At 40.2% G+C, this 16260-nt stretch overlaps 2 protein-coding genes and 1 long non-coding RNA gene across 13 annotated transcripts in view; 1 reads left to right on the forward strand and 2 right to left on the reverse strand.

Moving 5' to 3' along the window:
• Window positions 1–16260, reverse strand: part of LOC117328080 (phosphatidylinositol-binding clathrin assembly protein LAP-like) — a 94639-nt gene that overhangs the window by 20763 nt on the left and 57616 nt on the right. For all 3 annotated transcript variants that reach the window (XM_033885426.1, XM_033885425.1, XM_033885424.1), the window contains 3 exons: window positions 11235–11273; window positions 5960–6275; window positions 700–795 (listed from right to left, as the gene is read on the reverse strand). In XM_033885426.1, the coding sequence (XP_033741317.1) occupies window positions 700–795; window positions 5960–6275; window positions 11235–11273 (451 nt within the window). The remainder of the gene's footprint in view (window positions 1–699; window positions 796–5959; window positions 6276–11234; window positions 11274–16260) is intronic.
• LOC117328084 lies at window positions 6673–8283 on the forward strand. Its single transcript, XR_004532833.1, has 3 exons — window positions 6673–6711; window positions 6974–7093; window positions 8267–8283. It is a non-coding gene; the product is annotated as an uncharacterized LOC117328084 (long non-coding RNA).
• Window positions 11280–16044, reverse strand: LOC117328081. 9 transcript variants are annotated; one of them, XM_033885427.1, is made up of 4 exons: window positions 15588–16044; window positions 15133–15288; window positions 12819–13520; window positions 11280–12740 (listed from the first exon to the last, which is right to left on the reverse strand). In XM_033885427.1, exons 1-4 carry the CDS (start codon window positions 15873–15875, stop codon window positions 12690–12692), a joined length of 1197 nt encoding a protein of 398 aa, XP_033741318.1. In that variant the 5' UTR covers window positions 15876–16044; the 3' UTR covers window positions 11280–12689. The 9 variants fall into 9 exon arrangements, 5 of the variants coding, with proteins under 5 accessions (XP_033741318.1, XP_033741321.1, XP_033741320.1 ...); XM_033885430.1 differs by having other exon boundaries at window positions 11280–12766; XM_033885429.1 differs by having other exon boundaries at window positions 12793–13520.

Below are 16260 nucleotides of genomic sequence, written 5' to 3' on the forward strand. Positions count from 1 at the left end.
GTGAAAAACATGATAAGAATTCAATGATACACTAAGAATTACTATATCGTGATATAATATTTTATCAAAACAAAGAAACCACAGCAAAACAGTAGATCTAGCATGTTAATTAAGTTTTCTGACTGGCAACTGACCTCAGGTACTGCCTACACAAGATTTAGTACAAATTGTCAGATTTTTATTGATATTACAGAAGCATTGTGATTACAGAACAGCTGAAGGAAGGCAGCACCTGTTCATCAGTATTTACACAAAGCTACACGACTTTGACCAGAAACTTTAGATAATTAGTTCTGGAAGCCATCAACTTACAAGGGAACTGAGGACTGGCCACTGTTTAGGAGAAAAAACAAACATACAATGTCTTCATCAAAAATCATATGTCTGGTGATATATCACCTGTCTAATGGCATCCATGTAAAAACATTTGTTTAGATGCTGATTAAATTGTCTTATTCAGTCAAAATGTTCATAGGATTTTTCTAGCCATTTTAACATCTTGACAAATGTTTTTACATTGTACTACCGAAGTACTCAAACAACATTGACATGTTCCTACAACATTTACAAATATATCTCAACACAACATACTTACAACATAATGTACTCAACACAACATGTAAAGAGAGAGCTTTCAAGACATGGAACCTGGGCTACTAGAGGACAGACGGCCCAGTTACACACAGGTGAGTTATATACCTGGAGAAGTTGGAGTTGGTGAGGGAGTGAGTAGCTGACCCATTCCAGGTGATAGGGACACATCCAGAGTTAAGGAGTTAGCAGCAGCGCCACCTGCTGCACACAACCAAACAGCAACAAGGGTAGGCCACCCACAAGAACACATGCACAGTTGAGTAGTATTAGTAGTAGCAGGATATGTTGGGTCGGTTGAGTCGTGGCATTAAACAATACATCAATTATATTAGCAAGCATGCAGAAAAAATATATACAGTAAAAAGCAAACTTATGTTTACAAAATCCAACACCAGTCTACACTTGTTAGACGATTACTTGGTGGGATATTGCATCTAGCTGTGATAAGCTGCTGAATGTGTCAGTGCTGTAAGTATTGAGAGACATTATCCAACCTGGCTATCCTAACAATATTCAGATCCCTGGATGCTCTCCATCGACATGTTCAGCTGCCAATCTAAGTCATGGTATTATGTGCATTTACTGTCGTTCATAAGACAACCTTAATTTATTTGACCAACACCAGAAAACAAAGTATGACTCAAGCAGACAACATACTGTGACAAACTGATGGAGAAATCACTATGATACAGGATATTATTGAAATCTTCTCCTTTTTATTATCAAATCAAACATTGGCCATATCTCTTCAACCGTTACAGCAGAATAACAAGTCTAAAATTTTTGAAAACAGCACAGATTTTGATACTGAGCCAGTGTTAGTGTTAGAGAAAGCCAACAGCTCTGGGGATAAATTGGCAAAATTAGTCCCATTCATCAGTTTGTTATGTGTGAACAAAATAAACTTTAAGTAGCTAAAACAAAATCTATCTACATAAAGAGATTTTTCAAGAAAATTGTTAGCATGCATCATCAGTAGACATAAAGTTCGTACCAGTTGTTGTCGTGTTGGCGTTGTGAAACACCTTATCAAAATCTGCTTCTGATGTAAACCCAGAACTGGACGCTGCACGGCAAAACAGTTAATCTGTATGTTAAATTGTCATTCTACCAAAACATTTGGATATGGATCTAACTAGTATCTACCTAACATACTATCTATAGTCCTTACACAACAAATGTTTTATACAAGCCGGTAGTTACATGCTACCAAACAGGAACTTTTTTTTTAATAATTTGTTGACTGAAGATTCATTATTTAATATCCTGAATGTGGACCTATTCAAATTGTACTATTTAATATTTAATCAATTAATTACTCTATAATTCTGATCAGACATCCAGAGACTTGGTTTAACTCCTGGACGGAACTCCTCACATCCATAGACTTGGTCTAACTCCTGGACAGAACTCCTCACACCCACAGACTTGGTCTAGTCCTCACACCAACAGACTTGGTCTAACTCCTGGACGGAACTCCTCACACCCACAGACTTAGTCCAACTCCTGGACGGAACTCCTCACATCCACAGACTTAGTCCAACTCCTGGACGGAACTCCTCACATCCACAGACTTAGTCTAACTCCTGGACGGAACTCCTCACATCCACAGACTTAGTCCAACTCCTGGACGGAACTCCTCACATCCACAGACTTAGTCCAACTCCTGGACGGAACTCCTCACACCCATAGACTTAGTCTAACCCTGGACAGAGCACCTCACACCCACACACTTGGTCTAGTCCTCACACCCACACACTTGGTCTAGTCCTCACACCCACACACTTGGTCTAGTCCTCACACCCACACACTTGGTCTAGTCCTCACACCCACACACTTGGTCTAGTCCTCACACCCACACACTTGGTCTAGTCCTCACACCCACACACTTGGTCTAGTCCTCACACCCACACACTTGGTCTAGTCCTCACACCAACACACTTGGTCTAGTCCTCACACCCACACACTTGGTCTAGTCCTCACACCCACACACTTGGTCTAGTCCTCACACCCACACACTTGGTCTAGTCCTCACACCAACAGACTTGGTCTAGTCCTCACACCAACAGACTTGGTCTAGTCCTCACACAAACAGACTTGGTCTAGTCCTCACACAAACAGACTTGGTCTAGTCCTCACACCAACAGACTTGGTCTAGTCCTCACACCAACAGACTTGGTCTAACCCCTGGACGTAACTCCTCACCCCCACAGACTTGGACGTAACTCCTCACACCCACAGACTTGGTCTAACTCCTTGATGAAACTCCTCACACCCACAGACTTAATCTTGTCCTCACACCAACAGAATTAGTCTAGTCCTGATACCAACAGACTTGGTCTAACCCCCACACAGAACTCCTCACACCAACAGACTTGGTCTAACCCCCACACAGAACTCCTCACACCAACAGACTTGGTCTAGTCATCACACCCACACACTTGGTCTAGTCCTCACACCCACACATTTGGTCTAGTCCTCACACCCACACACTTGGTCTAGTCCTCACACCCACACACTTGGTCTAGTCCTCACACCCACACACTTGGTCTAGTCCTCACACCCACACACTTGGTCTAGTCCTCACACCCACACACTTGGTCTAGTCCTCACACCAACAGACTTGGTCTAACCCCCACACAGAACTCCTCACACCAACAGACTTGGTCTAGTCCTCACACCCACACACTTGGTCTAACCTATGGTCAGTACATGGCAACTGTCCCACGTGAATTTCGAACTCGCAACCCAGAGGTGGAGGGCTAGTGATAAAGTGTCAGGACACCTAAACCACTCGGCCACCACAGCCCCAACTTGCTTGATTTCTTATTACTTCATCTTACAAATCAGTTTCTAGAGCATTGGAAATGATTTTCCTACCAATAATAAGGACAGTGTGTATTTTGACGTGTTTGATGCTACACATGTACCTGATGTACAGAGTTAAGATCTCACTCTGATAATGTGACATTTCCTGCCCTTTAGACCAGAAGATGTTTCACCTTTTGGAATGCCTTGTCCAGTTTACATTGTACTATTTAAGGGTATTAATGTAAATTTATTCTTTGTTGTTTTGTTTTGTTTTTTGGGTCTTTTTGTTTTGTTTTTTTACTTTGCCACCTTATAACAAAAACTTGTATCGTATCACTAATGTGTCTGTACCAGTAAATATAATGTTTTTTTATCATTGACCTCTGTACCTCATACATGAATTTCGTTCATTTTCTTACTATTCCCTATCAATAGAATGGGACTAGACAAGAAATCCTTTCCCCATCACACCTCCCCAAAATATATATTAAATTTTCACCATATTGAACTTCCACCTTGAACTTTAATACTATTTGTCCTCTTTTCTTTAACCAACAGCTGGAATGTGGTTGTATAAACAGCTGACATTTTACAAAATAAGCTTACTTTCACATTCAAATCTCATCATTTTCCAAAATTACTTTAGAATTTAACAAGAAAACAATCATTCCTAAGTAAATAAAACTTTTTTCACTTAGTTTAAAAAAAAAATGTAAATGAAGAATTTTATTTCATGTTTGCCCATTTGTCCATGAAGTGGAATCTGCTGTAGATTTGTTAATCAAGCTTTCACTTCAACTATCAAACAGCAAGAAATGATCAGAAACATATTGTTTATAGCCTGAAGGGTCACACAATCAAACTTCAACAAAGATTAATCTGGTAAATATTTCCCATGTTATCAAGGCCTGGTATCAAATAGGATGATGCCAAGTTTTACTCCCAGGTAACGACCTGAATTTGATACTCAGGATGAAACACTAGATCATTCAGTAGGTAGTTAATTGTTAGTGTTGGAAGTTTTTATTTTAAAACAAAACAGTCTCTATAAAAGTTTGGGTTTTTTTTCTATATTTTTGGTATTAGTTAATCAGATGTAGAATGATGTCAGATTGTCTACATATATTCATTAGGTGTTAAAAGTCTCACTGATCACTCAAGAAAATGTTCCTAATGTTAAGTAAATACATGTACTAGCACATCTAAGCAGATACAGCAGAAAAGAAACAATTCTGAGTAAATACAGATAAATAAATAGTTATAAACCCTAACAACAATGTACCAAGTTTTACACAGTTCAGTAATAACTATCATTGAGTTTTACTAACATCTGACATACCAAACAAATATTTTTTAGAGAGAAAATGAATGGCAAAAATCTCTATGACAAAGGATGGGTGCCAATTTGGGCCTTTCTGCGGCCAATCAATGAAAAGGCTAATAATTCCAGAAAGATACTATAAGATCAGCAGCATATATTGTATCATGCTCAAAACATCTGATTTTTGTGTGGGCTCATATAGAAAATTGGGGTCAAAGTGGGAGGGTGTAAAATCAACAATTTTTTTTAAAAGTTCTTACAAACTATATATTGCAGCAAAAATGATAATTTTTGTAGTTTCTGTTAAATAACTAGCAAATTTTAAGAATTCAGCTACAAAAACAGTAAATAAATGATGAAGTAGGTCAAACAATTTCGGAATGGTCTATTTTGATATCAAATACTTTAAGAAAACTACCAAAAACTTCCAAAAACAAACCCCAAAACAAATTGACACAATGATCACAAAGTCATGGAGGTCATAATCTAAATTTTGCAAGTTACTGATCCCGCAGGGTTCTATCACTGATTGGCTGCAGAAAGGCCCAAATTGGCACCCCTCCTTTTACTTCAAATCTTAGGCAACTGCTGTGTTTCCTCCAGTTATCTAGTACCCTGTATAATCTGATCCCCTGCTTCTGTCTTACATGACAAATACATTGGGTCCTAAAATGTGTCAGATCAGACAGGTTTCACTGTTTAATGAAATATTACAGATTAATGAAATATTTCAGATTATTGTAAAGTTAAAGAATTTCAACACTTTAATATATTTGCAAAAACTTGTTTTGTTTAACCACAACCAGTTTTTTTCTGTATAAAGACCACTTGACCTTTACCCTCCTGACCTATCAGCGACTGTGACCTTTACCCTCCTGACCTATCAGCGACTATGACTGTGACCTTTACCCTCCTGACCTATCAGTGACTATGACTGTGACCTTTACCCTCCTGACCTATCAGCGACTATGACCTTTACCCTCCTGACCTATCAGCGACTATGACCTTTACCCTCCTGACCTATCAGCGACTATGACTGTGACCTTTACCCTCCTGACCTATCAGCGACTGTGACCTTTACCCTCCTGACCTATCAGCGACTGTGACCTTTACCCTCCTGACCTATCAGCGACTATGACTGTGACCTTTACCCTCCTGACCTATCAGCGACTATGACTGTGACCTTTACCCTCCTGACCTATCAGCGACTATGACTGTGTACGTGACACCTACCTGGTGTGTTGTTCACTCCTGTAGAATTCCAGCCTGGGGTTGCGAATGGCTGCTGTTGTGACGTTGGTTGCATGTTATTCATGACATTGTTCATTTGCATCACATTTTGTACATTTTCTATGAATGGATTCCCTGCAAGGTTCAAAAGGTCATCACTAGGTGCATTGCCAGCTGTTGATTTTGTCGGAGAACCGAACAAGTTGACCCCACCAGATGTTGGTGGCGTTGTTGTGGTTGGTGAGGCAAAGGGATTTGATTGGTTAGTGTTTGCTGGAGGTGCCACTGGACTGCCTCCCATCTCTTTTAATCTCTGTTCCTGGTAAACAAGTATAGCATCAAGTGAAAATCTAATATAACAAAAGAAACAATAAACCTTTCTTCAGGGGGGATCATTCAACATTCCATAGCTCTGCATACAACAGCAAACTAGGATTTATGGTAAAGAATACATTTTAAAACCAAGACCAAAATCAAAATTTGTTTTCATGGATAAGACATTCATGTAAGCAGTAATTGAAAAAATGTTTCTACAGACATTTCTTGATCAGCTGAAGATCTAGCAATGAGGTTATATGCAAAATGGTATATTGAAAGACTTGAAGACAATTACAAATGACAGGTTTTTGAAGTAGTTCAATGTCAGCTACAGGCCAAAGTGCAAGATATCGGTATTGTACAGAAACTGTATCAGATGTTTAGTGTTGTAGAGTAAACAGTACGAGGTGTCTGTGTTGTACAGTAAACAGTACAAGGTGTCTGTGTTGTACAGTAAACAGTATAAGGTGTCTGTGTTGTACAGTAAACAGTACGAGATGTGTTGTACAGTAAACAGTATAAGGTGTCTGTGTTGTACATTAAACAGTACAAGATGTCTGTGTTGTACAGTAAACAGTACAAGGTGTCTGTGTTGTACAGTAAACAGTACAAGATGTCTGTGTTGTAGAGTAAACAGTACGAGGTGTCTGTGTTGTACAGTAAACAGTACAAGATCTGTTGTACAGTAAACAGTATAAGGTGTCTGTGTTGTACAGTAAACAGTACAAGGTGTCTGTGTTGTAGAGTAAACAGTACAAGGTGTCTGTGTTGTACAGTAAACAGTACAAGATGTCTGTGTTGTACAGTAAACAGTATAAGGTGTGTTGTACAGTAAACAGTATAAGGTGTCTGTGTTGTACAGTAAACAGTACAAGGTGTCTGTGTTGTACAGTAAACAGTATAAGGTGTCTGTGTTGTACAGTAAACAGTACAAGATGTCTGTGTTGTACAGTAAACAGTACAAGATGTCTGTGTTGTACAGTAAACAGTATAAGGTGTCTGTGTTGTACAGTAAACAGTACAAGGTGTCTGTGTTGTACAGTAAACAGTACAAGGTGTCTGTGTTGTACAGTAAACAGTACAAGGTATCTGTGTTGTACAGTAAACAGTATAAGGTGTTTGTGTTGTACTGTAAACAGTATAAGGTGTCTGTGTTGTACAGTAAACAGTACAAGATGTCTGTGTTGTACAGTAAACAGTACAAGGTGTCTGTGTTGTACAGTAAACAGTACAAGGTGTCTGTGTTGTACAGTAAACAGTATAAGGTGTCTGTGTTGTACAGTAAACAGTACAAGATATCTATGTTCTACAGTAAACAGTACAAGGTGTCTGTGTTGTACAGTAAACAGTACAAGGTGTCTGTGTTGTACAGTAAACAGTACAAGGTGTCTGTGTTGTACAGTTAACAGTACAAGGTGTCTGTGTTGTACAGTAAACAGTACTAAGATAGTCTGTGTTGTACAGTAAACAGTACTACGGTAATCTGTGTTGTACAGTAAACAGTACAAAGGTATCTGTGTTGTCGGCAGTAAACAGTACAAGGTGTCTGTGTTTGTAGCAGTAACAGTACAAGGTGTCGGTGTGTACAGTAAACAGTACAAGGTGTCGTGTTGTACATTAGTAACAATGTATCTGTGTTTACGTACGTAGATGTCCTGTGTTGTAGGCAGTAAACAGTATAAGGTGTCTATGTGTGACAGTTAACAGTACAAGAGTGTCTTGTTGTACCGTAAACAGTATACAAGGTGTCTGTGTTGTAGCAGTAAACAGTTAAACAAGGTGTCTGTGTTGTACAGTAAACAGATACAAGGTGTCTGTGTTGTACAGTAAACAGTATAAAGGTGGTCTGTGTTGTACAGTAAACAGTATAAGGTGTCTGTGTTGTACAGTAAACAGTACACGGTGTCTGTGTTGTACAGTAAACAGTATAAGGTGTCTGTGTTGTACAGTAAACAGTATAAGATGTCTGTGTTGTACAGTAAACAGTATAAGATATCTGTGTTGTACAGTAAACAGTACAAGGTGTCTGTGTTGTACAGTAAACAGTATAAGGTGTCTGTGTTGTACAGTAAGCAGTATAGGATATCTGTGTTGTACAGTTAACAGTATATGATGTTGTTTGACAGAAAACAGTACTTTGTATCGGTGTTGTGCACAATGGTACAAGACGTAGCAAAAGGCTGGTATAAACATTTAATTAGAGGAATCTAATGAGAGGCTCTGGATGAGAATGCCTAAAGTATTTTGGAACATGCTGCATATGTACAGTTTTTTTTTTTTTTTTTTTAGATCAGTCCAGCAGACATAAAATTACAGGTCTGCACAACAAATGGCAGTCATTTGTAAAAAGTTCACAAAGATCAAACATGCGATTCACAGCAAACACACCAGTATTCTATGACATTAACAATGGAACAAAATCAAGATCACCATCAATGACTAGTATTTGCACACAAACACAAACAAGAAAAATCCACTGCCATCATAATACAGGTACATTTTTCATTTGCCCAAAGGAAATGGTCATCTTAGAGTGTTTAAATTTGATTTAATATACAAGGCAAGCTTATAATACTGTTTTCATGTGGACAACATCATACCACAAGGGGAAAGAAATAACTGTTTTAGGAAAGAAAATATACGAAGAACTCTAACTTAAACATTCTTCTGTAAGTGACATAAAAAGAAACCATTTTCTGGAGAAAAAAAGCAAGCATATAATTTCTGAGATATTCTGAGGACAATATACTATTGGTTTCTAACTGAGGACAATATACTATTGGTTTCTAACTGAGGACAATATACTATTGGTTTCTAACTGAGGACAATATACTATTGGTTTTTAACTGGAAAGAGGACAGGAAAGCCTGAAGAAATGGGGTTCATGAAGAAACAGTATTTGGCAAATGTGTAAAATTTCATCTATTCTGGATTAAACTGGTCCAGTGTTGAGACATTGAGGCCTGTATTTATACACTGAGGCCTGTATTTATAAAGGATAAACTGGTCCAGTGTTGAGACACTGAGGCCTGTATTTATAAAGGATAAACTGGTCCAGTGTTGAGACACTGAGGCCTGTATTTATAAAGGATAAACTGGTCCAGTGTTGAGACACTGAGGCCTGTATTTATAAAGGATAAACTGGTCCAGTGTTGAGACACTGAGGCCTGTATTTATAAAGGATAAACTGGTCCAGTGTTGAGACACTGAGGCCTGTATTTATAAAGGATAAACTGGTCCAGTGTTGAGACACTGAGGCCTGTATTTATAAAGGATAAACTGGTCCAGTGTTGAGACACTGAGGCCTGTATTTATAAAGGATAAACTGGTCCAGTGTTGAGACACTGAGGCCTGTATTTATAAAGGATAAACTGGTCCAGTGTTGAGACACTGAGGCCTGTATTTATAAAGGATAAACTAGTCCAGTGTTGAGACATTGAGGCCTGTATTTATAAAGGATAAACTGGTCCAGTGTTGAGACATTGAGGCCTGTATTTATAAAGGATAAACTGGTCCAGTGTTGAGACACTGAGGCCTGTATTTCTAAAGGATAAACTGGTCCAGTGTTGAGACACTGAGGCCTGTATTTATAAAGGATAAACTGGTCCAGTGTTGAGACACTGAGGCCTGTATTTCTAAAGGATAAACTGGTCCAGTGTTGAGACACTGAGGCCTGTATTTATAAAGGATAAACTAGTCCAGTGTTGAGACATTGAGGCCTGTATTTATAAAGGATAAACTGGTCCAGTGTTGAGACACTGAGGCCTGTATTTATAAAGGATAAACTGGTCCAGTGTTGAGACACTGAGGCCTGTATTTATAAAGCATAAACTGGTCCAGTGTTGAGACACTGAGGCTTGTATTTATAAAGGATAAACTGGTCCAGTGTTGAGACATTGAGGCCTATATTTATAAAGGATAAACTGGTCCAGTGTTGAGACACTGAGGCCTGTATTTATAAAGGATAAACTGGTCCAGTGTTGAGACACTGAGGCCTGTATTTATAAACGATAAACTGGTCCAGTGTTGAGAAACAAAGAAATCTATATCTATAAAGGGCAAGAGGTCCATGGGCCTTAACAGTCACCTGAGTTTTGAAATATTTAAGTCAATTTAATTGCTCCTTTTTGTCCTCGCCCATCAGCCCCTATGTGATTTCCCTATATAAACTGTAGTGAAATTTAACCCCCCAGGGGCAAACTTGAGACCCCAGGGTCATGAAATTCACAACTTTAGTGAAGCACCGAGTAAGACCTTTCTATCTGTGAAAGGTATTTGATTCTTCCATATCTGGGAGTCGAGAAGAAGACTTTTAAGAATTTAGTGTCACAGTTTTGGAGAAGTTGAAAATGTATATTGTTTATGGACGCATGACGACGGACAAAAGGCAGTTAGAATAGGTCACTTGAGAATTTGTCTTAGGTGACCTAATAAGATGGTGTAGTGTTAAGACACTGAGGCCTGCCAGTTATCTTTCCACCATGTGCCTAATGTATTGTTAACACTTTTATGAAGTTTTTGATTTTCCTGAATAAAGAACCTGACATCAAGGAACAAATTCTGTCAAGATGAAAATTTGCCTTTGAAAAACCTGTCTTCCTTATGCCTACATGTAGGTTAGAGTTTCTTTGTAAAGGAAAAGATGTGATGGAATAATAGCATGAGAAATTTCTAATAAGGTGTTTTAGTCCGGTATCCATCTACTGACAGGTCTTATGTACATGTTCAGTAGGAGAATGTTATTTGAAAATTCTGTGCCACACATTAACAAGATAGCACAGGGTCAAAAGAAAAACAGCAAAACTGTGTGTACCACATGTTTACAGGTCAAAAATACATAGAAAGGGAAAGACTTATTGGGGAGTCTCTCATATATAAGTTTTACTACGATGATTGTGGAATAGACACAGGGATGGATAAGACAGCAAACGTAATACAGTGATAGAGTAACAATATATACCTGGTTAGCAAAATCATGTTGATTGGCGCCACATTGATCCTTCAAGACATGTGAAGAAACAAAGAATAAGAGAAAGAACATACACACATGCTCACATTAATATCAAAAGTTTTACAGCTCAATAAGTTGTCTCCCCTTAATCAAGAGTATACAGAGAGCACAAATCTTTATTTTGTTAAATTACAAATTATGCAAGGATTGACACATGTAAAATACATTTTCTTAAATCAATCATATTCAACTTGAGATGTAAACAACAGATTGACAGTAAATATTTTGGAGGGGAGAGACAACTTTTGTGGAGCGTACCAGACAGTAGAACATGGCTAGCAGATACAGGTGGCAACGTTGACATGACCATCAGAGGTCAACACCTTAAAATGTAACAACATCAGGAACAAGGACAAGGTCCTATCATATCATTAGTATTTACTTGGTGACCTGGTTGGTAGTCTAGACATATAACAGGCATGCTTACAGACTGATTAGTATATAAAGGCATAGTTTGATCAACAGCTTGGTCTGAATATCATCATACTTTATACCAGCTGGACAACATGCTATACTGTAACCGCTCTGTGTAATACATATCCACACCACAGTCCACCCCATTAGGATTATACAAACCTTTAGATACACAGAACAACACATGTTTAATACAATTATCCCTGTTAGTGGCAGATAAACTTTTCTAGGCTTCAGAAAATCTTTCCATTCTGTACAGATTATTTTGAAACTGGGTGTATTACAGAGATTGGAATCCCATTCCAATTTGGACTCAACATTTGCCACTGCATGCAAGTGTAAATACAATGCTTCAGCCAAGAAAGACACAATTTGAATTTTTATGTTAAAACTTCTGATTATATTTTGCTCAAATGTACACAATATATATATAGATATGAAGATAGCAATTACCTAATGTTAAATTTTTTATTAGTTTTATAGGAGCAGTCTCCCTTTAACCATATAAATACTACAAAAGTATGCACAAATAGAAAAACATTTTCAGCAGAAAAATAGTTCACATAGTGAGGAACAGTTATAAAAAGTCAAAAAGTGTATAAAATGCACAAAATAGGCTTCCAGATGAAACCTTGGTCATGATGCTGTCAGCGATGAAGATAGCTACAAAGCACACAGGTAACACAACACCAGGTTCACACCCAGCACTTCTAAACCTTCATTCACCACAGATGTCTTCAGGAAGTCACCAAATCTTCATTTTTTAGAAATCTTATAATGGAATACAGAAGTGTTGTTTCTATATTCTTAAACCATACAATTTTTTCTCTTCAATTAATGTTATAATCTTATTAGACAAATTTAAACATGTTAACAAAGTGTATTTCCTCAAAGAAACAGAACAATAACAACAGAGAGAAGAAATAATGGTTGTGATGAATGAAGGTGAACGTTTAGAGGCACTGGTAGCCAGATTATAATTAATCCTATCTATAACCATACCTCAGGACAACCCAATACCCAGTCAGAACACACAATTACCTCAGGACAACCCAATACCCAGTCACCTCAGGACAACCCAATACCCAGTCACCTCAGGACAACCCAATACCCAGTCACCTCAGGACAACCCAATACCCAGTCAGAACACACAATTACCTCAGGACAACCCAATACCCAATCAGAACACACAATTACCTCAGGACAATCCAATACCCAATCAGAACACACAATTACCTCAGGACAACCCAATACCCAATCAGAACACACAATTACCTCAGGACAACCAAATACCCAATCAGAACACACAATTACCCCAGGACAACCCAATACCCAGTCAGAACACACAATTACCTCAGGACAACCCAATACCCAGTCAGAACACACAATTACCCCAGGACAACCCAATACCCAGTCAGAACACACAATTACCCCAGGATAACCCAATACCCAGTCAGAACACACAATTACCTCAGGACAACCCAATACCCAGTCAGAACACACAATTACCTCAGGACAACCCAATACCCAGTCAGAACATACAATTACTTCAGGACAACCCAATACCCAGTCAGAACACACAATTACCCCAGGACAACCCAATACCCAGTCAGAACACACAATTACCCCAGGACAACCCAATACCCAGTCAGAACACACAATTACCCCAGGACAACCCAATACCCAGTCAGGACACACAATTACCCCAGGACAACCCAATACCCAGTCAGAACACACAATTACCCCAGGACAACCCAATACCCAGTCAGAACACACAATTACCCCAGGACAACCCAATACCCAGTCAGAACACACAATTACCTCAGGAAAACCCAATACCCAGTCACCTCAGGACAACCCAATACCCAGTCAGAACACACAATTACCCCAGGACAACCCAATACCCAGTCAGAACATACAATTACTTCAGGACAACCCAATACCCAGTCAGAACACACAATTACCCCAGGACAACCCAATACCCAGTCAGAACACACAATTACCCCAGGACAACCCAAAACCCAGTCAGAACACACAATTACCCCAGGATAACCCAATACCCAGTCAGAACACACAATTACCCCAGGACAACCCAATACCCAGTCAGAACACACAATTACCCCAGGACAACCCAATACCCAGTCAGAACACACAATTACCTCAGGACAACCCAATACCCAGTCAGAACACACAATTACCCCAGGACAACCCAATACCCAGTCAGAACACACAATTACCTCAGGACAACCCAATACCCAGTCAGAACACACAATTACCTCAGGACAACCCAATACCCAGTCAGAACACACAATTACCCCAGGATAACCCAATACCCAGTCAGAACACACAATTACCTCAGGACAACCCAATACCCAGTCAGAACACACAATTACCTCAGGACAACCCAATACCCAGTCAGAACATACAATTACTTCAGGACAACCCAATACCCAGTCAGAACACACAATTAGCCCAGGACAACCCAATACCCAGTCAGAACACACAATTACCCCAGGACAACCCAATACCCAGTCAGAACACACAATTACCCCAGGACAACCCAATACCCAGTCAGAACACACAATTACCCCAGGACAACCCAATACCCAGTCAGGACACACAATTACCCCAGGACAACCCAATACCCAGTCAGAACACACAATTACCCCAGGACAACCCAATACCCAGTCAGAACACACAATTACCCAAGGACAACCCAATACCCAGTCAGAACACACAATTACCTCAGGAAAACCCAATACCCAGTCACCTCAGGACAACCCAATACCCAGTCAGAACACACAATTACCCCAGGACAACCCAATACCCAGTCAGAACATACAATTACTTCAGGACAACCCAATACCCAGTCAGAACACACAATTACCCCAGGACAACCCAATACCCAGTCAGAACACACAATTACCCCAGGACAACCCAAAACCCAGTCAGAACACACAATTACCCCAGGATAACCCAATACCCAGTCAGAACACACAATTACCCCAGGACAACCCAATACCCAGTCAGAACACACAATTACCCCAGGACAACCCAATACCCAGTCAGAACACACAATTACCCCAGGACAACCCAATACCCAGTCAGAACACACAATTACCTCAGGACAACCCAATACCCAGTCAGAACACACAATTACCTCAGGACAACCCAATACCCAGTCGGAACATACAATTACCTCAGGACAACCCAATACCCAGTCAGAACACACAATTACCCCAGGAAAACCCAATACCCAGTCAGAACACACAATTACCTCAGGACAACCCAATACCCAGTCAGAACATACAATTACTTCAGGACAACCCAATACCCAGTCAGAACACACAATTACCCCAGGACAACCCAATACCCAGTCAGAACACACAATTACCCCAGGACAACCCAAAACCCAGTCAGAACACACAATTACCCCAGGATAACCCAATACCCAGTCAGAACACACAATTACCCCAGGACAACCCAATACCCAGTCAGAACACACAATTACCCCAGGACAACCCAATACCCAGTCAGAACACACAATTACCTCAGGACAACCCAATACCCAGTCAGAACACACAATTACCTCAGGGTAACCCAATACCCAGTCAGAACATACAATTACCTCAGGACAACTCAATACCCAGTCAGAACACACAATTACCCCAGGACAACCCAATACCCAGTCAGGACATACAATTACCTCAGGACAACCCAATACCCAGTCAGGACATACAATTACCTCAGGACAACCCAATACCCAGTCAGAACACACAATTACCCCAGGACAACCCAATACCCAGTCAGGACATACAATTACCTCAGGACAACCCAATACCCAGTCAGAACATACAATTACCTCAGGAAAACCCAATACCCAGTCACCTCAGGACAACCCAATACCCAGTCAGAACACACAATTACCCCAGGACAACCCAATACCCACTCAGAACACACAATTACCTCAGGAAAACCCAATACCCAGTCAGAACACACAATTACCGCAGGGTAACCCAATACCCAGTCAGAACACACAATTACCCCAGGACAACCCAATACCCAGTCAGAACACACAATTACCCCAGGAAAACCCAATACCCAGTCAGAACACACAATTACCCCAGGGTAACCCAATACCCAGTCAGAACCTGGTCCTACCTCAGGATCACCCATTACCCAGTCAGAACCTGGTCCTACCTCAGGATCACCCAGTACCCAGTCAGAACTTGGTCCTACCTCAGGATCACCCAGTACCCAGTCAGAACTTGGTCCTACCTCAGGATCACCCAGTACCCAGTCAGAACCTGGTCCTACCTCAGGATCACCCGTACCCAGTCAGAACCTGGTCCTACCCCAGGGTAACCCAATACCCAGTCAGAACCTGGTCCTACCTCAGGATCACCCAGTACCCAGTCAGAACCTGGTCCTACCTCAGGATCACCCAGTACCCAGTCAGAACCTGGTCCTACCTCAGGATCACTCAGTACCCAGTCAGAACCTGGTCCTACCTCAGGATCACCCAGTACCCAGTCAGAACCTGGTCCTACCTCAGGATCAC

Source organism: Pecten maximus, chromosome 5 (assembly GCF_902652985.1).
Source record: "Pecten maximus chromosome 5, xPecMax1.1, whole genome shotgun sequence".
NCBI classification, from domain to species: domain Eukaryota; kingdom Metazoa; phylum Mollusca; class Bivalvia; order Pectinida; family Pectinidae; genus Pecten; species Pecten maximus.